Source organism: Hyaena hyaena, unplaced genomic scaffold (genome assembly GCF_003009895.1).
Source record: "Hyaena hyaena isolate Hyena2069 unplaced genomic scaffold, ASM300989v1 scaffold_415, whole genome shotgun sequence".
NCBI lineage: Eukaryota > Metazoa > Chordata > Mammalia > Carnivora > Hyaenidae > Hyaena > Hyaena hyaena.
The window spans coordinates 408,121-432,660 of NW_024081048.1; the positions used below are offsets into that span (position 1 = coordinate 408,121).

The window sequence follows — 24,540 nt, forward strand, 5'->3', positions numbered from 1 at the left end:
GAAAGAAAGAGGTCATGTTTTCTGTTTACAAATCATATGATTTGTTTTGTAAGGTGCCAAATGAGCTTTTAAAAAATAGGCTTGACCATTAGCAAACTGTGTAGCATTTAGAATGGACTGTATAGTACTGAAAAGCTCAATGTTTCTCTTCTACACAGTCTCCTAGTTACTCACTCTTATTTCCTACTTCTTATTCATCAAAGCAAAACGTACTAATGTCAAGAAACTGAATTGTTTTTTTCTCCTGTGGCTTAGAATTTTAGTCCCTAAACCATGAATTGTAATAATGTTCCCGCCACTCTGGAGCAAAATGTGAGAATAAGTACTCCATTAAGGACTGTTGTTGAGCTTCAACAGCCTTACACTATGTATTTGACCATACATGGTCCCATTTTTAACTAAACTGGTACAAAAAGACACTGTGCTAAAAATCTTCAGTGCTAAGGGAAGGTTCAGCATTAATAATCTTTTTTTTTTTATAAAGAAAACATGGCAGAAAAAATTGCATGCATTTCTTTTGCATATAGAATTTCCCATCAACAAGTACATACATAGTGAACGTTTCATTAGCAGCTTACTGAATAGAAGCAAGTGACCAATAATAAATAGTCTTTATAGTACAAGGACAGTTACATGTCAGTAAAAACAAGTGCCTCTCAAAGTCTGGCCAGTGGAAATGATATGGAATACTTTGCATTTTACATTGTTCTATGATTAAAAATAGACCACAATACCGAAATTCACTACCAAGAAAATTCAGTATCCTTGATATGTTCTGATAGAGCTTTACCAAAATGTGTATTTTCAGACATCAAAGACACCCCCCTCCTCACTGTCCCAGAGAATGGAAACATTCAGATAAAGCTGACAATATATTACAATTTTTGTATGAAAACTTTTTGTTTTAGAACATTCATCATATTTCTAGATAAGTTAATATTATCAAAACTAAACATATCACACAGCACCTTTCTTTTTATATCTTGAAAAGTATACAAGAACAAGAAGAAAGAAGGGCTGATTAGAAAAGCCCACAGTCTTTTAGATTCTCTTTGATAATTATATCTGTAACTGCATCAAACACGAACTTGACATTTTGGGTATCTGTAGCACAGGTCATGTGGGAATAAATTTCCTTATCTTCCTTTTGTAAATTCAAGTCTAGAAATTGGTTTTTGATGTAGTTCCCTGCATCTTCAAATGTATTTGGTCCTTGTTATAAAAGGAAAGAAAGAAATGTTAATTGCGTTTTAGAAGGAATGAAGTTAGAAATGAAATCAGTGTGTCTTAACATTTTACCTTGTGTGCTGCTATTTGATATACTCAGTATTGAAAAATCAAGATGGCAATGGTCAATTTTCAGGGATTTATCCAATGTTAAGTTGCTGGGAACTCTGCTGACCCCACTGGATGGGGGCTTTGTTTGGCTAAATTGCTCACAATACAGTAAGAATACTAACATATATACATAAATATAACATATATAATGAAGCTTATATATATGACAAAGGCTGTGCACGTCTATGTGCATGTGGGTCTGTGCTAGTGTTTTAATATTAACCAAAAGAAGAATAGAAATTATAGGTGAGTGGACTACAGAATGAGGTAGTATTTGAGCTGGATCTTAAGGTGGTAGCTAGAAGGGAGAAGAAAATAGTACAAGTGAAGGCCAAAAGCAGGAGTGAGAATGGCCTGTCACTAGACTTGAAGGTAGAGTTGAGCGGCAAATGTACCCCTTGCAGAATCTAGTTGGAATTGTAGCAAATCAAGTAGAAATGATGGTATGGGTCAGACTATGGACTATGTTGCTAACTAAACAAAGGGCTTGAGATGACATGTAAAACTAGAGACAGCTGTTCTTTTTCTGAAGCTTATTAAGTTGAGAGAGAGAGAGAGAGAATACAAGTGGGGGAGAGGCACAGAGTGAGGGGGACAGAATCCAAAGCAGGCTCCAGGCTTTGAGCTGTCGGCACAGAGCCTGACACAGAGCTCTAACTCACAAACCATAAGATCATGGCCTGAGCCAAACTAGGATGCTTGCATAACTGACTGGGCCACCCAGGTACCCCAAGGCAGCTATTCTTTTTTTTTTTTTTTAACTTTTTTAAAAAATATTTTTTAAAACTTATTTCTAGGAGAGAGAGAGAGACACACACGGCGTGAGCAGGGGAGGGTCAGAGAGAGAGAGAGAGGGAGACACAGACTCTGAAACAGGCTCCAGGCTCTGAGCTGGCAGTCAGCACAGAGCCCGATGTGGGGCTCGAACCCACCAACCGCGAGATCGACCTAAGTGAAAGTCCAACGCTTAACCGACTAAGCCACCCAGGCGCCCCATCAAGACAGCTATTCTTGACTGATGCTTTAGTAGAGCTAAATGGAGAGTCAATGAAAGGTAAGCTTGGGAATGTTTAGCCTAGAGGCAGGACACACAATGGATCAAATAAAAGGTACAAATGCTAATAAACACAAGGCAGCCAAAAGTGACCTGTTGGTGGGCTTTATAACAATATACTTGTGGGGACCTAAGACACAATAGGGCAGCAGCATGAAGATTTTCCAAGGAGATGAGATTTTGTTCCTCACTTTATTGTAACTAGGAGAAAAATGCCATGAGGGACAATCTTTATAACAATGTAACATGACTAAAATCCAAAACACTAACAACACCAAATGCTGGCAAAGATGCGGAGCCATAGGAGCTCTTAATTCATGGATGGTAGAGTGCAAAATAGTACAACCACTTTGGAAGGCAGTTGGGCAGTTTCATATAAAGCTAAACATATATTACCATACAGTCCAGCAAATGTGCTTCTAGATACTGACACAAAAGGTCATGTGCACATAGAATCATGAACATAGATGTTTATAGCAGCTTTATTCAGAATTGCCAAACAGTGGAAGTAACTCAGGTGTCCTTCTATAGGTGAAAGGTTAAAAAACTGGGTTATTTATGGAATGGAATACTATTCAACAATAAAAGGAAATGGACTCTCAACCCATAAAAAGTGGTGGAGGAAATTTAAATGTATATTGCATTTAAAAATGAAAAGCGAAACTAGTCTGTCAGAAAAAGCCATATATTGTATGATTACAGGTATATGCATTCTGGGAAGGGCACAGCTATAGATAAGAGTAAAAAGATCAGAGGTTGCCACAAGAGAGAAGGAAGGGAAAAAGCATAAATTTAGAGCGGAACACAGATGATTTTTATGGCAGTGAAACTGTTCTGTATGTTATTGTAATGGTGGATATGAATTTGGGAGAGCATATGCAACTGCATAACACAGAGAGCCCCTACTGGAAACTGTAGACTACAGTTATAATGTATCACTATCTATTAGTCACTTGTATCAAATACACCACATGAAGGCAAAATGCTATTCACAGGAGAAATGGGAAGGTGACCATAGAGGGAGTGTATGAAAACTCTGTATTTTCTGTTCTAAGAAATAGTCTATTAGTTAAAGGAAAACATATAGAGCTTTATTGAGTCTATATTTAGTTTGCAATATTCAACATGAAATCTTGACTATATTTAATCACATGATCAATGTGTTAACATATAAATGATAATATTCCCAAAGCGAGAGGAAAGACATAAGCACCTGTTTTTAGATTAGTATAAATAGGTACTGTGACAGAATACCATGCTTCTAGGAACATCTGGGGAACCCAAATATCTCTGTGGGGAAATTGGTCTTCTATTTGCATTTAAATTATGAATATTTCCATCTTGGACAATATCATTAACAACAGAGCATTTAACTATGAAATAAAAGTTGTCTAAGAAGAAAAAGCAACCCACCTATAGACCTGACATTTATAGTCATTGATTAACAGCATAGGCACTAAGTTCTAGGATCTAGGAAAACTGGAAAGAGAAAATGTCACTGTTCTAAAAATCATTCAAACTGTCCCTCGGGAAACGTAAGTCAGACTTTGAGAAACCACTGCATTTTAAGGTTTCGTTAAGGAATACATAAAAAATGCCAATTGGAATGTATTATTTATAATGTTTAAAGTAATATAGTTTGCAACATTGTTTAATACACAGAGTAGCAACCCTGGTCTGCCTAATCTCCTGTTTATTGACTAGAGCTTTGCCTTAATGCAGAATATGTAGGGGGGTTTCTGTTTATCTGCAAACAGTTTGGATCCTTCCAGCTTGGATCATACATGTGACTCAAGCAATTATCATAAACCTCAACTTCGTAAATGTTATCTGTCAAGATACAGATAGGAAAATACAGGTCTGAGCAAGAATTCAGTGGAGTGCCTGGGTGGCTCAGTCAGTTAAGCAACCGACGTAGGCTCAGGTCATGACCTTGCAGTACTTGAGTGCTAACCTCACTTTCTGTGCCGACAGCTCAGAGCCTGGAGCCTACTTCAGATTCTGTGTCTCCCTCTCTCTCTGCCCCTCTTCTGCTTGAGCATTGTCTCTGTCTCTTTCTCACTCTCAAAAAAATTAATAAACATTAAAAAAACATTTTAAAAAGAATTTAGTATGGCATTAAAGAAAGAAGAATCTTACCAGTGTATTCCGGAAAGCAGATACTCAGATGCACTTTAGTTACTTTTTCTTGAAAGAGATCTTTTTTATTGAGAAACAGGACAATGGAGGTTGTTGCAAAGTATTTGTGATTACAGATACTGTTGAATAGGTGGAGGCTTTCATGCATTCTGTTCTGTTTTGTATAAAAGATGAGAATGTATAGGGTTATCATTTGCAAAATATTAATGCTGGGTATTATAAGCAAAACTTTAGAAGTAATATCTATGCTTGGAAGGAATTCACGGAGTTGGGGATTGTGGTAGTAATGTCGAAAAGTACTAATGTTTGGGTTTCTGTTTGTTTGTTTGTTTTACCCTGGCCTTACTTTCCTTTTAGACTTACCACTTCCTCATCTTCCACCAGGACCATGTCATAGGCACTGAGCGCAGCACAAAATATAATGCATGTAACGCCTTCAAAGCAGTGAATCCATTTCTTTCTCTCAGATCTCTGTCCTCCTACATCAAACATTCTTTAAAAAAAACAGAATAGGAAATATTAGAGATACCTATCAAAAGTTACATTAACATTTAAAAAAGTTACATTAACATTTATACTTATAAATGAATACTCTCCTATCTTTAAAAGATATTCTTTTTATTTTTATTGATTATAGGATATCTTAATTAGCCAATTTGCAGCTCACAGACTAGAGAAAAAGAGAAGGTTCATCTTTTTGTCTTTCATTTTTTTGTATTCATGAAAACTAGATAGAAGATAAAATAATTCACATACTGACTTTGTGGGACTGAGGAATTTTAAGCAGTTTATGGTTTTATGTAAGAAATTCATTAGACTTGAGAAACTGATCAAAGGCTATGCATAGTGTGGAAGTGTTGAAGTACTATATTGTACACCTGAAACTAGTAGAACATTGCATATTAACTGCATCAGATCTATAATTTTGAAAAAGTCTATACATATTCTTAAATGAATAGAACCTACAAAAAGATTGGAAGTCACCAGAGTTCTCGTACTATAATTCTTGTTTCTTCTATTACCTCTTTCTACATTTATTCCTTTGTTCATTCAAACAATTATTGTTTGGATTTTATGTTCCAGACACTGTACTAGGCCTACAGACACAGAGATGAATAGATACGGTCACTATCTTTGAAGAGTTCTCTGTTATGCAGACAGAAAACCAATATGCTATTATAGTATTATATAAGAAATATTCTAATACCTTGCATAGGTAAAATGTGAGCCCAGAGGAAATCTTAAGGTAGCCTGAGTCATCATGGAACCTACTCAGAGGAAGTGTTTGAAGCTTTAGCCCTCCCCCTGTGTTAGTATTTTGGTAAAATATATCATTGTGGACACAGCAACTTGGTAAAGAAACTAGGAGTTTCTATTCTTAAGACTTCCTGTTCCCTTATCCTCCATATAATACACACACAAAATGCAGTTCCTAATCCATTCTCTTCTTTCCAAGTCCCCTGGTCTTGTGCAAGCCACCAACATTTCTTTTTTTTTTTTTTTCTTTTCAGTTTGTTTGTTTGTTTAGAGAGCAGGGGAGGGGCAGAGAAAGAATCCCAAGCAAGTTCCACACTTTTAGTGCAGAGCCTGATGTGGGGCTCAGTCTTACCACCATGAGATCATGACATGAGCCAAAATCAAAAGTCGAATGCTTAACCATCTGAGCCACCCAGGAGCCCCAAGCCACTAACCTCACCAAGCTCACCATGGCCACTGCAAAAGCTCTATGATTTGCCATAGGCTTCGTAGCCATAGAACCAAACACAGACTGGTGTGATGACCCTTAAGGCCCTGGCTATTTTGGTTCTTGCTTACTTTTCCCAGCTTACTTCATACTACTTTCCTCTTTAATCCAGTCCAATCACAAGGCTATTCTTTAAGTGACTTTAGTATAAACCTACATTTTGCTGCTTCAGGACTGCTGCACAGTCTGTCTCTTTGCTTCTTCACCTAACACTGTCTCTTTCTCAACTTGCAGGTATTACAATAAGTGTCTCCTTCACAAGGAAGCCTCCTTGGGCATCCATGTAAATTGTCTCTCTCCCCATCCCCATTTACTTTCTATCACATCATTTTATTCCCTTCATAGTGATTGTCACAATCAGTAATGGACTAGTTTGTTACTTTCTTATGGGTTTAATATCCATCATTTTCCTAATAGAATAACAACCTCAGGTTAGGGACTAACTATATTAGTGACAACTATATTCCCAGTAGCAAGCGCTATGTCTGACCTACAAGAGACATCTGTTAAATATTTGCTAAACAAATGACTATATTGCATGTTGATGGGATGGAGAGCAAATTTTGACATCAAGTGCATGTGTAAAAGTCATTAAGGAATGAGAAGACATGGCATGGTTAGGGTAACTGCATAATTTATATTTTGGGGAAGATAGAAACTTATGTAAAACCATTGAGATACATGGCCTGCTAATTATTTGTTTATTCAGTAAATATTTATTTACCATGTCAGGCATTAGAGATTCATCCTCAAGAAGCTTCTCATCTGTTGGTGACAGACAAGGCAGTGGTCCATGCTGTGTGTGTGTGTGTGAACAGACTTAGGATATACATAAAGAGAGTGTAGGGGTAATTGGAACTGAGGTAATCAGAAACTGCTGTCACTAAAAATTTAAGATGAGAGATTGAGCCAAGTGGATGTCTGGGAAAAACTTTCCAGGTAAAGGCAGCAGAGGAAACAGCTAATGCAAAGGATTTGAGCAGGCAGGAGTAAGGCTGATGTGTTAGGCCAGAAATAGATGAATGAGATCTTTTATATCACGTGAGAAAATGATATTTATATTGGAATCACTGAGGAACCATGGGAGATTTGGGGGAGGGAATTAACACTGTTTGTTGTTATGTTAGGTCACTTTGTTCTGAATCCAGAAGACAGATTTGATAAGGCAGAGAAAGAAGTTATGGGGCTTTCGTAATAGCTTAACCACAAGATACTAATTACTAAGAACCATCCAAGCTGTACAAAGATTACAGAGGCAATAACTATAGTTGGGGTAATAAATGTAATCAGCCAACATTACTGAAGATAATCAAAAGTACAATACGTTGTGTTTCTCTACTACTTCATATATGAACCAGGCAGAGAACAAACATATAGAACTGAAATTCCTCAAACACACACACACACACACACACACACACACACACACACACACCCCAATACAAAAGACTTCAGTAGTAGATTAAGAGAGAATATGATCACAGTATTGGAGATAGGGCTTAAGAGCTCAGTGGTTGCATGGTTTGGAAATTTAAATGCAGTGTCAGGACTGTTAACAGGAGCTGGTAATACCAAGCCCTCTGCGGTTTCAGACTTACCGTATAAATGGAGGAAGAAGACAGAATTTTGACTTTAAGCTTGTATTATGGGTAAATCAACATATTTAATTTTTATAAACCAGTCAACACTCTTAGGGAAGCAAGGATAATCAATGTGCATTCAGACTTTTAAATTTGTAGTCAAATGTTTTGTTGGTCTATAAAAGGAATATTAGTCTTTTTTCAGACTTTGAAAATTAGTTTTACTATCGCTTTATTGAAATTATAAAATGTAGTACAAACAGAAATAGTTTGGATCACGACTTTTATTTCCTCCATTAATGCCCACATTACCGATTGTAATGTTTTAATTTTAAAGTAATGTACTTAATAACAGTTTATTTGCCAGGCATGTAAGCAATCTATAACAATTTACTCAAATTTTAAAATATAAACTTATAGTTTATACATATACATGTACATATACATATAGATTATGTACAACTATTGGTTCTCTTTTTCAGGTGAGACATTAAAACAATCTGCCCAAGACTTATTAATTCAACTAATATCTTTAGAGGCTCTTATGTACCAGGCACCATGATAGGTTCTGTGGGTATGATAGTGACGCTTTGTTGTGAAGCTCATCAAGTGTAAGTCTATTTGCTTAGACCGGCAGTCCCCAACTAGTACATAGTGTCCACAGTTGGCTTTAAAAGTCTCATACTCTCACCAGTGGGCCAGAATTACCCTCACTGTAGAGTCTTTCCTTCTTCCCCTAAGTCAAACAATAGTTCTATGTTTTGTCAAACTGGGGGAAAATTTAAAACTCCCCTTACCAGGTGTTTTGTTCCATTATTTTAATGGCGATGGTATAGACCCCCGGGAATTTAGGGGTTGTGTATATTCTCCATTTGATCATATGAATATGTGATGGATTATGTCTGGCAAAGAACTGTGATACTCTGACTGAACAAAGATGCATCAACTTGTGGGTTTTGGTGTACTGAGGATTGACTATACATCAGTAGGTTTAAATTCCTGGTAGGTTTTTCAAACTAAAACTATCCCTTGTATCTCCACCCACTAGATTTTAATGTGTAAGTATCTCCATAATTCTTCTTTCCTCTTGTGTTCTAGTCCTCTCTTCAGGGTTTGTTTCCATAGTGGGCATCCTGTAATGGAGAGCTAACCAATCATGGAATGAGGGCAAAAGTTGCTAGATGAATAAAATGTTTGTGCTAAGAGAGCCCAGTCTTCAGTTTCCACAGTAGAAATGATATTGCTGCAGAAACCAAATTCCAGGATACCTTGGTTAAGTTTCCCCCACTGAATAGGACTTGGGTTAGTCTAATTAGCATTTGTTTTTGAGCTTCTTTATCTCTGCTTTTATGGTCCACTAAGTAAGCTATCTCCATCTGTCTGAAAATTTCTTTTTTATTTCAATTTTTAAAGTTTATTTATTTAAAGAGAGAGAGAGCACAAACAGGGTAGGAACATAGAGAGAGGGGAGAGAGAGACTCCCAAGCAGCGTCCACATCATCAGTGCAGAGCCTAATGCAGGGCTCAGACTCATGAATCGTGAGATCATGATCTGAGCCAAAATCAAGGTTTGGATGCTTAACTGAGCCACCCAGGCATCTCTGATAATTTCTTTTTAAAATCACTTTTATATTTTCAAATAGATTATATTCAAAAGTTGCAAATCTGACAATATTCTTAAGGTGACTTCATATAACTGCTCAGATTCCCAGCGTTGTGGTCAAATATTTTACATATTTGTATGTAAAAGATGGCAATCTCATGTTAATAGTTTTTGAATCAGAAAAGAATTTCTTTTTTGCAGGGAATCCCTCACAATGAAAACAGTAATAAGAATGATCAAGACATGGATATTACCAATTTATGAACTCCTAGAGGAACAAAAACTCCCCAGGAAAAGGGAAAAACAGAAATTTCATATACTTCCTATGTATTTTCTTTTCTACAACATAGTGATAGCAAGTGGCTTTTCCCAGAAATAGAATGTTTGAAAAACCTTTGAGATGTGAATCAAAGCAAGCCCAGCAATCTCACTGACTACCTGCTGACTTTCTCTGATCATTCAGCTTCTTCAAAGCCTACTATCGATATTAACATCTTTGTGTAAGGGTAGTTCTTCTCCTCTTCAGGTAAACATATACAGTCAGTGAAGGATATAACCTGTAATATGTCCCTTAGCTCACTGTTCTTCTAACCTATCATACAGCCTCCACTAAACACATTTTAATAGACTTAGCTTTCTCCCGATGAAGGGAGGGCAAAGATTTGCCCTCTGAGGGTTTTGTTAGGTTGATAAAAAGCAGTCTTAGATTGCATGTCAATAAACTTCTCATGACTCACTTGATAAACAGTGGTGTGTGTGTATATGTGTATGGGAGAAGGTTGACGTCAGAGACAAAGGTCCAGGTGGCATTGGTCATTGTTCTAATGCCATCTGCCATTACAGAATTGAGATGCTCATTAGCAGATCAGACCAAGGGCTGGAGTTTTGTTTCATAGTGAGTGTGCTGGATATAAAGCTGGCTCGAAGAAGTTACATTTTGTTTTGCTGCTGTTGTGGTCATTTCTTTTCATACATCTCTCTTCACTTTTAGTTCTTCACCTAAATTTTAATTTGGGGCTTATTTTAGAGGTGTAAATCATTACAGCCTACTGAACCAATCAAGAGATTCCCAAAGTAGAAGGGTTTACTTATATATTTCACTGAATAAGTATTTTTCTATATAAAAATATATTTAAGAATGTATATGAGTGTGAATATATAGAAATATATACATATATGAGGGTATGGATACATATACATTCCATCATGACCATTCTGTGAAAAACAAAAGTAGAAATCAGAGAAACACATTCATTCTTGCTGACTGAACATTTGAATTGATCAAGTCTACATGAAAATCAATGAGGTAAATGTACATGTGATTAAGTATCCTTAATTCCCTGAGCAGTTAAGGTAACCAGAGCCTTAATGATGTTGAATAGAATATGCAGTTCTCATTTTGCATTTTGCATGAAGACTTATTTATGTATTTTTTTGTAAAACCTATTTCCTTATTAATTCTGATATTTAAGTCAGAATTTTTAAATTAAAAAAGTATTTAAATGCCTGAGTTGTATGTTATAACTAAAAATCCACAGGCAAGGCTTTTAAGTGACAGCTGAACATTGATTATTTGTTAAACTACCCATGGTATTAATATAGGGCAGGTTATCAGAGTTTTATACTAAATAGTTGGCTTTATATTAAACACTGAGTTTACAGTTGAGTTATAGTTGAGTTCTATAGTCTGTTTTAACAATTTGGAAAGCTATTGAATTTTATGGGTTTGTGTCAAACAATTGGCTAAACATTTAACCATACAAGATTATTCACAGTTCATATTAGAATAGATTATAATCTAGGATAAAAAAAGAAGATTTAATCTGATTTGGAATTTATTTTAAATTATTCTGTTGAGTGGAGGTTTTTCAATGTATTTCACTGTGTAATACTAAGCCAAATTGAGATGGCCATACACTAGAGGGCCAATATAGATCTGTGTCACCACCACACAGTCATCACAAAATGGCCTAACCACGTCTCTCTTGTGCCAGGTTCTGAAAATAGATTAGGGCACATATTTGCAGACAAAATACATATGCACAGAGATCATTCTAAGTCCCTTCATTGCTAATAATTAAAAAAACAGAATCAAAGGGAGTTATAACCATGAAACAGTCAGGGTCTCTAAATGCACATAATTGTTAATAACATTATATACTTTCTACTAAACATGTGTGTGTCTGTTTGGAACTTGATATGCCCACTAGATAATTCTCTAATTGTTGAATAATATAATTCACAAAGTTATTAAAATATATCACTAGAATAAATTAGACCTGTTACGTAGCTTATTGTTTTGATAATACTAACCAGGACTATACCTGAAACAAATATATAGCTATACATGAGTTCTTGCTCTGTGAGATCTAATAGAGAATAACAAAGCTAATTTGAGATCTATCAGCTGGGTAGAGAATCAGACTCACTCTTAAGCTGACTTATGCCCTCACAGAAATAAACACAGTGCACATGATCAATTTAAAATTCCAGAAAATTATAAGTTATCTCCTATCATAGATCCACTCAAATATTGTTGAAAATAGTTATGTTGAATTTACAAAAACTAAAGCTCTATATTGTAGTAATTGCTGACCTCTCTTCCTTGACTTCCATATAGTTTTATGTCTCTTTGATTCTACTGTTTAATTGTGGAACAATTAGGGAGAAAGTGACTTCTCTATTGTTGTTTGATAAATCATTATAGATCCGTAAGTTTTTTGACCTGAGGAATTATTTTATGACAATAAAAGAGCTCACACTCGTGTTTTCCATTTACGTAGTACTTTAATATCTCTAAAGATAATTTATTTTATGTTTGACTGTTGGAGTTCTAGTTTGATAAGAATTCTAAGGTAATTTCCATTAAATTAGGTGATACAGGAAGATGATAAAGCATCTTAGCAGACAGAAATTTTCATTTTGATGGTCCTATTTAAAATTCTAGAGTTCTCTAGTTTAATATGGAAATTAAATCTTTAGTTTTAAATAGTCACAGGATGATTTATGCTTTGTGAATACAAATCAATGCTAATGCAGTATATTTTAATACCTGGGCACTCACTGAAATGAAGTTGGAAGATATCTTATTTTTAAGGTATCTTATTTTTATACTATCTATTTTGAAACACTACCCAATTTTACACTACAAAAGCCTGTGTACTTTTAGATAACCCTATTCAGCACTTCAAAAAAACCCAAATGATTTAACTGTGGAAATTTATTAAGGGATTAATATATCTAAATTGCCGCGACTAAGCTTAAAAATGTAATTACGTGATTTTAAATAGTTCCTTAAGAAAAATGTATAGTTGCCCTTTTAATATTTTGTAGTAAAATTTAAATACTTTGAAAACTTCATTGTTTACATACTTGTTTTAGAGAAATTCCCTGCGTTTGAGTCAGTAGTCTTCTCCATTTCCTAATAGAAGATGCCTTGAATAATACACCCTCTTGGGGTGCCTGGGTGGCTCAGTAGGTTAAGCATCTGACTTGGACTCAGGTCATGATCTCACGGTTTGTGAGTTCGAGCACCGCATCAGGCTCTGTGCTGACAGCCAGCTCAGAGCCTGGAGCCTGTCGATTTCTGTGTCTCCCTCTCTCTCTGACCCTCCCCTGCTCTTGCTGTCTCTATCTCTCTCTCAAAAATAAATAAAGACATTAAAAATTTTTTAAAAATGCATCCTCTTGAGCAAGAAGAAAAACAAAAGAGCTACAAACCTGTTCAAATGAATGCAAAGAGGTTGTATTTGTGTAGTATAGAAAATGTTATGTTAAAAGAAGTCCTAACTTGGTGTCATAATCCACTTCCATTTCAGCATTGATGCTGTCGTAGAGAATTAGCTTTCTTATTCCTTCTTAAGGGCCAACAATATATTAAATTAGCACAGGCAATCTACTGCCTACAGGACTTAATACAATGCCTCACAAAATACAGAGCTACAAAAAGATGGGAAAGTGTTGCTGCACCAACAGGTGTTTAAAGGTATAATATGAAGAGGCCTATCATGAGGTAATATATTTTTAAAAAAATATTTTATTTTTTAAGTATTTTTTTATTTTTTAGGGAGATAGGGAGCATGAGCAGTGGAGAGGGGCAGGGGGAAGAGAGAACCTTAAGCAGGCTCCATGCTCGGCACAGAGCCCAACATGGTGAAGTTAGAAAAACATATGTTCTAATCACATTTCTAACACCTCTTTGTATGAGATTGAGGAAATCTTTCACCTAATTTTAGCCTTAATTTTTTGGACTCTTTATCCAATATAAAGACAGCAATATGTTCAACATGTTATAATGAGCATGAAGAAATACAGTAATACAGTGCTTGGCATAGCACATTTATTTATCCATCAGGAATTGACAGTAAGCCTACTCTGGGCTAGCCACTGTGATAATCCTGGGAAATGATGCTGTAAAGAGACATGGCCCCTGGCCTCCAGGAGCTCAGAGCATATGAGACAGAAACAGAAACAAAAGAGCAAACAAATAAAGAAACAAGGCAACTTCATATATTAGTAAGGTTTTTTGGTAAAAAAAAAAAAATTAACAAGATACTGTGATATTTCAATGTTGTGAAGGCATTGGCTCCCACAGTTATGGCTAGTGAGAGCGATTTGCGTTTCTTCCCAACCCTGCATTCAGTGACATCACATTGCTAGGTTGCAATTAGCCATTGTTAGGGTATTTATAGCAAGGGAATCTTCCAGAGCCACACATCAGGCTTTCCCTCTCCCCCCTTCCCAGAGAGCCTATTGATAGGTTGTCCAGTACACTACTACTGGGTGTAGTAGTGACAGATATGTGGGAATGGTTAACAGAATGAATAAGTCTCTATGAAGAGATAGCATCTGATTTGGGAACTTAATGATAAGGAGCCAGTCCTTCTTATCCAGGGTCAGAGCATTTTAGGCAAAGAGAACAGCAAGGCGCTAAGGTTTAGAATGTTCAAGGAACAGGTATATAAAGCAGGTAATTTGTAATAGTGACTGTTTCTGAGATGATAATAAATTGGTGTTGCAGGGAATGACTGAGTTATAAGCTTCTGCGTATTTATTATGTGATATTAATTTTCATAACTGGTATACGGTCCGAGCAATCTAAAATCCAGAAAATTCCATCAGCTGTGTAATGCTTTGACAAGGTTAGCAAGGGCAGAAGGTCCAAGAGGTTGGACCTGGACTCTCACAGGAAAACCTTAGAAACCGGATCAAAACCGGAAGTCTGGAGAACGTAGTTGCCAAAGAGGAGCAGCGACGACGGGACTGAAGACAAACTGCTTACATTTGCCAAGAACGGATATGGACCCAGATCTTTGTGGTCCCTTTATCCGCCTTTGATCTTTGGATCATCTTTCAGAAAATTAACTATTTGTGGACCTGACATTCAGGTGTAAATTTTGAAAAGCTCTCTTTGATATTAACTTGAAATATCCTGGCCAACTCTGTAATATGTACTCTAATTAGATATTATGTCTCACCAATTTTAATACTAAAAAAATTAGATTTTTTTTAATGTTTTATTTATTTCTGAGAGAGATAGAGACAGCGTGAGCCGTCTAGAGAGGGTCAGAGAGAGAGGGAGACTCAGAATCTGAAGCAGGCTCCCGGCTCTGAGCTGGCTGTCAGCACACAGCCCAACGCGGGGCTCGAACCCACAAACCACGAGATCATGACCTGAGCCGAAGTCGGAAGCTTAACCCACTGAGCCACCCAGGCACCCCAATACTAAAAAATTTTAAAGCTTTTATCCCACTGCAGTGAATTTTGCCTTAAATGGATACAGCTGAGACATATCACTTTTATTCAGTTTTTCTACTTTTTAGAAGTATTCCCTTTTGTGTACATGAGTCCGCTAATTGTGTTTTTATTATTAATTTTGCATTATTTAGTGGTACATCTAGAACCTGGTTTTAATGTTCAACAGTCCATCTCCTTGACAATCCATAGGGAGAGGCAGTCAAATATGATGTTTTTTGACACTGTGGTTTGGATTTCCAATTCTTGATACAGAAAATGAGTGATTTTGGGGTGCCAACTTTGGTTAAGCATCCAACTTTGGCTCAGCTCATGATCTCATGGTTTGTGGGTTCAAGCCCTGCATGAGGCTCAGTGCTGACAGCTCAGAGCCTGAAGCCTGCTTTGGATTCTGTGTCTCCTTCTCTTGCTGCCTCTCCGCGGCTCATGCTCTTTCTCTCTCAAAAATAAACAAAGGTTTTTAAAAAATTAGAAAATGCATGGTTTTGCACTAGCATTTCTAGAAAGGTCTTGATAATGTGACAGCAATAAAAATGGTGTACTCCTTTTCATACCCAAACGATGCTTATAAAATAGGCCTTGTTATTTCAATAAATAGCATCATATTCAAATAGTTCTCCTCTGAGTTATTTGCATCTTTTTGAATTAAGGAAATGAATTAGTAAGAATATTTCAGGCAAATGGGAGAGTAAGAAGGCAAAGGAAATAGTATCCATGGCACCTGTTACTTAAATTTTATTTAAATACATTTTCCTTTTTTTTTAAGTAGGATATCAGTTACAAGTAAGAGGAAAATAAAATCTACCCACCTAGTGAAGACAGAGGCATTTTTCTTGGGAGAAGAGATGGGGCTTAGAATGGGGGTTAGGTATAGGGCTACAGGAAGGCAGTAAGGAAAAGTGGTACTAAAAGTGAGCTAGGAAAGCCTAGGAAGTATGTCCAAGGGCTCACTGGGCTTGAATATGGGTTAGGCCTTTCTCTGTAAAATATTTATATTTTATATAAATAAAATAAAATATTTTTATTTTATTATAATATAAATATTATAATATTTATATTATATAACAAATATACACTATTATAATAAGTAATATAAATATATATCATATATTTATTTATATGTTAATATTTATATATTTTATAATATAAATAATATAAAAATTATATATTTATATAAATATATATACATATAATATTTCTGTTGATGATTAGAAAAGACATTGTTCATACCTGAAATGCAAATCTTTAAAGGAGAATTGAGTTTCAATGATTCCAGTTGTTTTCACTCGAGAATGTAGAACATCTTGCTCATTTGGGACATATCCAGCAGCTGTGATTCTGTCTACATCATTAAGGTAGCTAATACAACAAGAAAAATAGCATATATTTTTTAAATTCGCATTTGAAGATACCAGGATTCAGTACAAATGAATTTGTACTTCAGGGTCCATTAATATTATGAAACTTCAGGCTGGTTCCCTCTAACCCTGCTTGTCAGAGCTTGGAGGCTGGATACTCCAAAGCGCTAAGTATGGCACACCCCTGACCCATGGAGACCTCTTGTAAAGATAGCTATATCTGGGTACCTGGGCGGCTTAGTTGGTTAAGCATCTGACTTTTGATTTTGGCTTGGGTCATGATCTCAGGGTCATGGGGTCATGCCTAAGCTCCTAACCTCAGCCCCGTGTCAGGTAACTTGCTAAGCCCTGGTAAGATCTTAAGATCCTCTCTCGATCTCTCTCTCTCTCTCTCTCTCTCTCTCTCTCTCTCTCCCTCTGCCCTTCTCCCCTGCTTGTGTACCCTCTCTCTAAAATAAAAATAAAAAAGAACTAGATCAATGCTACCTTAGCCTGAACGTTGTAGAGTGTATGTAACAGAATAGATGTTATATGGATATATTTCAGAGAAAAGTTCTGTTTCTGGGTTTTGATTATCCCCCAAACATGCTATCTTGTAATAGTAGTCACTAGACTATCCTAAAAATGCTGTAGTTTGAATTTAGGTACTTTGAATTTTAAGGGAGTTATTGGTTTTCATAACTTGAAGGTTGTCCTGTTGTTCTCCACGGATTGTCCAGCTTACGACTCTGGACATGGCACTCATGGTATTAAGTGCCATGATTATATACAGTTAGCACAGAAAAAGAAAACCTTTTGACTTGCTTGCTGGTTCACAATGGAACTAACTCATGACATTGCTGAGCCATCCAGGGGATAGAAGGCTGAACATAGACATTGCACCCACTCGTGCTTTTCTTCTCTTCCACTGATGTGTCGGTGTCCTTAACTCTTTCCTGGAGGACATATTTAAAAACCCTACTGTTACTAAGGTGACTACTGCCCTCTTTTTGTGCACAGGATCTAGGAGTGCTGAGAAGCAGAAATAGATCTGAGTAAGCTGTGTGCTCCACAAGTCTGTTAGATTAGAGGAAAGAACCTGCTCTTTGCCTCCTTCTGGAAGCCAGATCATGTCTTTAAACTAAAACAAAGTATCCCATTGCTTTAAAAACAGTTGAAAACCACTCTTCTAGGTTTTAAATATAAGGCCTTAGTAGTTTAGCAATATGGCTATTTCTGTGAAAATGTTAAATAATGATAGTAAAAGCCTGATAGGGGTTTTATAACAAAATTAGTCATTACATTAAACTGAGTTTACATGTATAGCTAAACAGGAAGAATAGGATGGGGATACATCTATCCGGACAGAATCTGAGAGGTAGAATCCAGCTAAATATTAGCTATCATTCAAAAGTTGAATTTTTCAGGGACTAAGTTGAAGAGTTGTTATATGTTAGCACCTCACACCATGCCTTGAAAAACACAACTATTTTATCCTTTTTCAAAAAAATAAATTCAACAGCAATGTGGATAATTTATTCTCGGAGGATCTTTCGGCTCTTGAGCCCTAACAAATTGAGTAAATGCCTCAAAGAGATTTTGGCTAAATGGCAAATAGGCAATCATAGTTCAGAAACACATTTATGTATGATACGAAAATTTATTACCATGCTTTATTCTAATAAAGTTTAATTTTTCTTAAAAGCAAGAGACAAGTCAAGAAACAGATAAATCAGCAGAAAATATTGAAAGCTTTTTCCAGTTTATCTATTTTTTATTTTGTGAAGCAAGACCCTTTGTGAATTCTCTATTGACTAAGTCTGCACATACGGTTGGTCAATTGATTCATGCAGGAACAACTAAAACATACCTGTAAACGTAGAGATGCAATTCATTTTAATCGTAGCTAAATGAATATTTTGGTAAAGGCACTTTTAATGTACCTTCATTTGCATGCGTAAATGATTTCAAGCAAAGCAGAAGCATTAGCAGAGTGGCAAATTTGCATTTAAGATGCCTGCTTCTAATAAATATAAGATTTGAATTCTCAGGCTTGTGGTCTAAAACTTAAACCAGTGGCCCTAAATACATACAGCTCAGATCAGTTTACAAAATACCTGATGTTTTTTCTAATCATGTAAAGCTAATATTTTTTTTCTGCTAAAGTCTCTGTTAGATCTTTTTTTTTTTTTTTTTTTTTTTTTTTTTTTTTTTTNAGCGTGAGCAGGGGAGGGTCAGAGAGAGAGGGAGACACAGACTCTGAAATAGGCTCCAGGCTCTGAGCTGGCAGTCAGCACAGAGCCCGACGCGGGGCCCGAACCCACGAACCGTGAGATCATGACCTAAGCGAAAGTCGGACGCTTAACCGACTAAGCCACCCAGGCGCCCCATGAACAGATAAATATTTTCAATATGAATCTACAGCATGATAGCTCTGTAAAATATATATTTTGTGTGTCAAAACAAAAAAGCTGAAATGAAAGGTTAGAAAGTTTATAAAATACCATACAAGGTGATTTCGTCTTCCCATTTTGACAACACAATATGTAATTTTTTTTTACTTTTACAGAGCAAAGTATTTGGTAAACATAATGATTATTATAATTGCAAATACAGTTCTTACAATATTTGAATGGAAAAATCATGCTTAATAATGTATACCCAAAACCAAATATATTAATTACAGCTATTGAAGGGATTCAGGACAGCACCCCAGTCCCCTAGAATGTGTCACATTGGTATGTAGATTGTTTTGAGCTGAAAGCACATGAACCCTGCAGGCTGAAGAGAAATCTTGCCCCTCCCTTAACTATATAGAAGAATCAAAATTGGGGGTCTTTCCCAGAGTAAGTGTTGTTAGCAAAGATAAATTTTATGAGTGACTCCTCTGTCTGGCCAGGCAAACATCTAATTACCAAACCTCTGGTATTACTCCGCTTTGAAGTTAATTCCTTTCCTTTGTAGTCCCAGGCCCCACCCCCTTCTCCTTAGTTCAGAATGACATATAGACCTCATTTTGCCTGTCTTTGGAATTTCTATGTCTATGTGTATTCCCGTACATATGCCAGTTACATTTTGTTTTCTCCTGCTAATCTGTCTCATGTCAATTTGATTCTGAGTTCAGCTAGAGGGACCTTTGAGGGGAAAGGAATTCTTGCCTCCCACCACTATCTCACCTTCCTTCTCTAGCATTTTGTTAAGCAAAATTTTATGAGAATATTCCACAATTCAATTTCTTATTGTGACTGCCCTTATCAGTGCTTTCTATAGAAAAGTAGAGTTTTCTATACTACACAGAGTTGTCTTAGTATTAAAATGTGGCTAAGCTCTGGGAAACTTAAAACAATTATATGAGTTTATATAATCACATGGTGATATTCATTTTCTACTTCATCAAAGAGACAAGAGCACGACTTTCCTCCAAGGGCTTTGGAATTCAAAATGAACATGAGAGAGTAATCACAGAAGACTGTTGTTGTTAGCTTTTCCTAAAATTGATACAGTTTGTTTTCTCTCCATAATCCTTCTGACCATGATGATTAGAAATCTGAAGTATCATGCACGTTTCATTGTTCTGTTGTCAAATAATCTTTCATTTGCTTCACTTTTACATCACTTTTTAAGTACTACTAACATGTTCTGTTGTGAGTTCATCAAAAGAATTGTATTTATCCCTTTTTATACATGAGTTTGCATGGACAAATATATAGAATAAGTAATTAAATTAATTTGCATACATGAGCACACATGCTTGCAGGCTTATAACCAGAGGATAGGTTAAGAATTGCTTACTAAAATAGAAATTTAAAATAATTTTGATAACGAAATTATAAATGGTGTCATAACCTCCTAATTTCTTTGTGGCTGATAATTGGCCACTGGATGATATTAGCTGTGAAAATTATATAATCTTTCTTGAGACTGGAACAGTATCCCACAAAATACAAATATTTTGAAAATCATTACTTTCTTCTAGAATTCTGTATCATGTTCATCAAACCGATGGAGCCAAAGAATGTGTCATTAATAAAATTATTTTAGAAGAATATTTAAGTACTATGATTAGAAATGAAATGAATAGCCCAAAACATCAGTGTGCATGTCACTAATCTATGTTTATGTTGAGAGCAGTGCACAATGATTAATCCTTTCCAATTGGGAGAAAATATTTGCAAAATATAGGTTGTCTCAGGCAAACGGTTCCAAAATTATTTTAAATGCTCCTTTGCTTATATTTTTACATCTCATGATGTCACCTTGATCTATGTTTCTCTTCAACATCTTTTTATTTTAGTGTAACAGACTGTAAAGCTATTTACTTTCCTCATTTGTGATGACAAATGTAGAATCTGAAGAATTATAATTCTCATATTGATTCTAATTTATTTTAATGTTTATTCTTGGGAGAGAGAGAGAAAGTGCATGGGTGCACGCACACGCACCAATGGGGGAGAGGCAGAGAGAGAGGAAGACACAGAACCTGAAGCGGACTCCGGGTTCTGAGCTGTCAGCATAGAGCCCAGCTCAGATTCAAACTCACGGACTGCCGGACTGCGAGATCATGACCTGATCCAAAATGGGATGCTTAACCAACTAAGGCACCCAAGCATCCTTGAAGAATTAAAATTCTTAACTTAAAATGTCTCAACTATAATTCCTGTTAAATGCATTCACTTACTAAGCTGCTGAGTCATTGAGATGATACTCGGATGCCCTTTCAAAGCAGGCTTGAACTCCTGGGTCTCTCCAGAGTCTTTTTATCACCTCAGCCAGTTCAGGTGTCATGCCACCATCTTGCAGAGTGTTCGCCATCACAAAAAGTTGTCTTTGGTCTTCCTGTAGCAATGTTTTTAAAAGAATGATAAAAACGTGTTGTTATTTGGAATCACATATTCTTTTTTTTAATAGACCATTACAATTTTATTATTGATATGTTTCCTTAAATATTTATTTTTTGAGAAAGAGCACGGGCAGGTGAGGGGCAGAGGGGGGTGGGGGGACAGAGGATCCAAAGCAGGCTCCGTGCTGACAGCAGCGAGCCCATGTGGGGTTTGAACTCACCAACTGTGAGATCATAACCTGAGCTGACGTCAGATGCTTAACCAACTGAGCTACCCAGGCACCCTCAATTTTATTATTTTTATATTATTCCTTTAGATAATAATTCTGTTGAGCACCTAGTCAGTGTATGTTAAGGTTAATGCAATCTTAAGTTTCCTTTTTTTAAAATGTTTATTTATTTTGGGAGAGAGAAGTGAGAGTAGACACCCATAAGTGGGGGTGGGGCAGAGTGAGAGGAAGAGAATCCCAAGCAGGCTCTACACTGTCAGCTCAGAGACAGATGTGGGGCTTCATCCCACAAACTGTGAGATCATGATCTGAGCCAAATTCCAGAGTCAGATGCTTAACAGACTGAGCTACCCAGGCGCCCCTTAAGTTTCCTTATAATGGCTGAGTGAAGAGTCCTCCATTACAAAAACTCTGTTGCATTATGTGATGAATTGAGGATATTTTATTAAAAGTCATTAACTTCTGAATATGATGTCTGAGGGGATAATAGTACCTAAATGTAAATCCATTGAGCTTGCAGAGAGTCAAGATGCAAGGATAAAAGAGTAATGAATCTGATATAATCTGGCACTTTGATCTTTGCCATAAATTTTCCAGGAAATAAAAATACCATGCAAGAATTAGAGATAAAATGGAAAATAAAATTCAATATAATTTACCAAAAGTATCATTTGCAATCATAAATCAAAACGGTAAGTATTTATATACACACGGTTTTTGGACATCTGTACAGGTGTTGTTGATTGCATGCCTTTGAGGCTAATCAATAGGGTAGAGGTGAAGATTTCATTAAGAAAGTAGAAGAGAAGGAAAAAAAGAAAAGGAAAATAGAAGAGAAGGGAAAGAACAAAAGAAGAAAAAATGAAATAAAGGAAAAAAGCAGCTACTTTGTTAGTCTTGATGGGATATTTGAAGGTAAGAAGAAAGAAGAAAATAAAACTTTATCAAGTAAATAATATAGTCCACAGTTTATTTAAACTAATAAAGCCATTTTATGACAAAAATTAAGAATTTAAGTTCCAAAGAAATTAAATTATTGACCATGATACTGGACCAGGCAAATGAAATCTGGTTTCAAATCCTGGTTGTCAGACTCCAAAGCTCATACTCATATTCTCTCTAGCACATAATATTATAACACCTGTAATGTCTTGCAGAATCGTCAGAACACTAGTCACGTAGACACGATTTTTTTTCCGTTTTACAAATGAATCTAAAAGTAAGAGGTTGTTTGGCCAAACCAATAAAGACAATGAGCATCAGAAGAAGAGTCAAACCCAAACTACTTGGTACAATGTCAGGTGCACCCCAGTGAAGAATTGTCACTGGGAACTTGCTGCTTTTCTGATACAAGTCAATTATTTATTTTAAAATGGTGACAATGGATTATTTCATCATTTTATTAAAAATCTGTTCTTTGCATTAAAGACTAAAGGTATGTCTCTCCTTGTTAAAGAGAGGCTCTGTTAAGACTAAAAATCTTCTACATCCTTCTTCATATTAAGATTTTATTGCTAATCCAAACTGATCAGATAGGGGAGCATTAAGCCAAAAATCGTAAAATGGCCAAAATCTAAGAGTTGAACCCATTTTCCTGTATTGGCACAGAATAAAATTTCAGGTCCTTCTTCCCGATTGGTTGAATGTGAGAAAGCTCTGCAAACCCAGCGAAATAGGACCCAGCCAGTGGAGCTGGCATCGACCCCTGTGCCTCCTTCACTATTAAAGTGTCATTCAGGACAAATGATGCAATGAAACAGCTGTTCAAACCAATTTGTTCCTAAAGGGAAAAAAATGACATGCCTTATTAGCTTATTTTTATAAGCTAATTTTTCTTATTTTTCTAATATACTCTTTCACTTAAAAGTTTTTTCCAATTTCAATTTAAATACACTTTATTTGGTAGATAACCATGATGAAAATAGTCTCACCTTGAATATGTAAATGTCATAACGTGTTCTTTAGCCACCACTTTAATCCTGGTACTTCCCTCAAGGGCAGGCCATCATATCAGTTTGATTTTGTCTTTCAAGACCTTTTATTTTTTAGTTTATTGCATCCAGAGATGAAGGCAACAGGGGTGATTTTCAAGCCAGGCTGTGCATGATAAGCGTGTGGGGCACTTTTTAAAAATACTGCTAACCAGGAACTCAACCCAAACAAATGAGGCAGAACCTCTGGGTGTCAGATTCTACAAAGGTATTTTTTTTTAATCTTCTGGGTGACACAAATGAGCAGCCTGAGCTGAGAATCCCTGGCAATACATCGTTTTCTTTAACCATAAGGAATATCTTATTGGACATGCTGTATTGTAATTCTTGAAGTTCTTCTGCAGCTACTAAAGGGCAGACATAGTAATTTAAAGAATCAAAATCTGGGGCACCTGGGTGGCTCAGTGGGTTAAGCGGCCGACTTCGGCTCAGGTCATGATCTCACCATTCGTGGGTTCAAGGCCCGCGTCAGGCTCTGTGCTGACAGCTAGCTCAGAGCCTGGAGCCTGCTTCAGATTCTGTGTCTCCCTCTCTCTCTGACCCTCCTCTGCTCATGCTCTCTCTCTCTCTCTCTCAGAAATAAATAAAACATTAAAAAAAAAGAATCAAAATCCGTATGGTTAAGGAACTATATATTTGATAATATATATTATCAAAATTAACAAGGTTTATGAAAACTTGTCTTTTTTTTGAAAAGCTGTCTTCTACATAATTGCCAAAGTGATGGAAAACTGAACTCCTACTTATTATCTTACTCCCATCACACTCAAAACCCAAATCCCATGCCGTGGCTCACAAAGTTTCACAAGGTTTTGACTCATGTACTTCTTTTCAATTTTATTTCTCTCTCTCTGTGTTTGTGTATGTGTATCTCAATCTCTCCCTTCCCCCACAATTTGTCTCTCTTTCCTCAAGATGCATTAAACCTCT

At 36.2% G+C, this 24,540-nt stretch overlaps 1 protein-coding gene across 1 annotated transcript in view; it reads right to left on the reverse strand.

Moving 5' to 3' along the window:
• Window positions 1-1,021: 1,021 nt before the first annotated feature.
• GNAT3 (G protein subunit alpha transducin 3) overlaps window positions 1,022-24,540 on the reverse strand; it is a 52,895-nt gene continuing 29,376 nt past the window's right edge. Inside the window, exons 4-8 of the mRNA XM_039252481.1 lie at window positions 21,228-21,385; window positions 16,443-16,571; window positions 4,895-5,024; window positions 4,532-4,685; window positions 1,022-1,212 (exon numbers count right to left, since the gene is read on the reverse strand). Coding sequence (XP_039108412.1) covers window positions 1,022-1,212; window positions 4,532-4,685; window positions 4,895-5,024; window positions 16,443-16,571; window positions 21,228-21,385 — 762 coding nt within the window. The remainder of the gene's footprint in view (window positions 1,213-4,531; window positions 4,686-4,894; window positions 5,025-16,442; window positions 16,572-21,227; window positions 21,386-24,540) is intronic.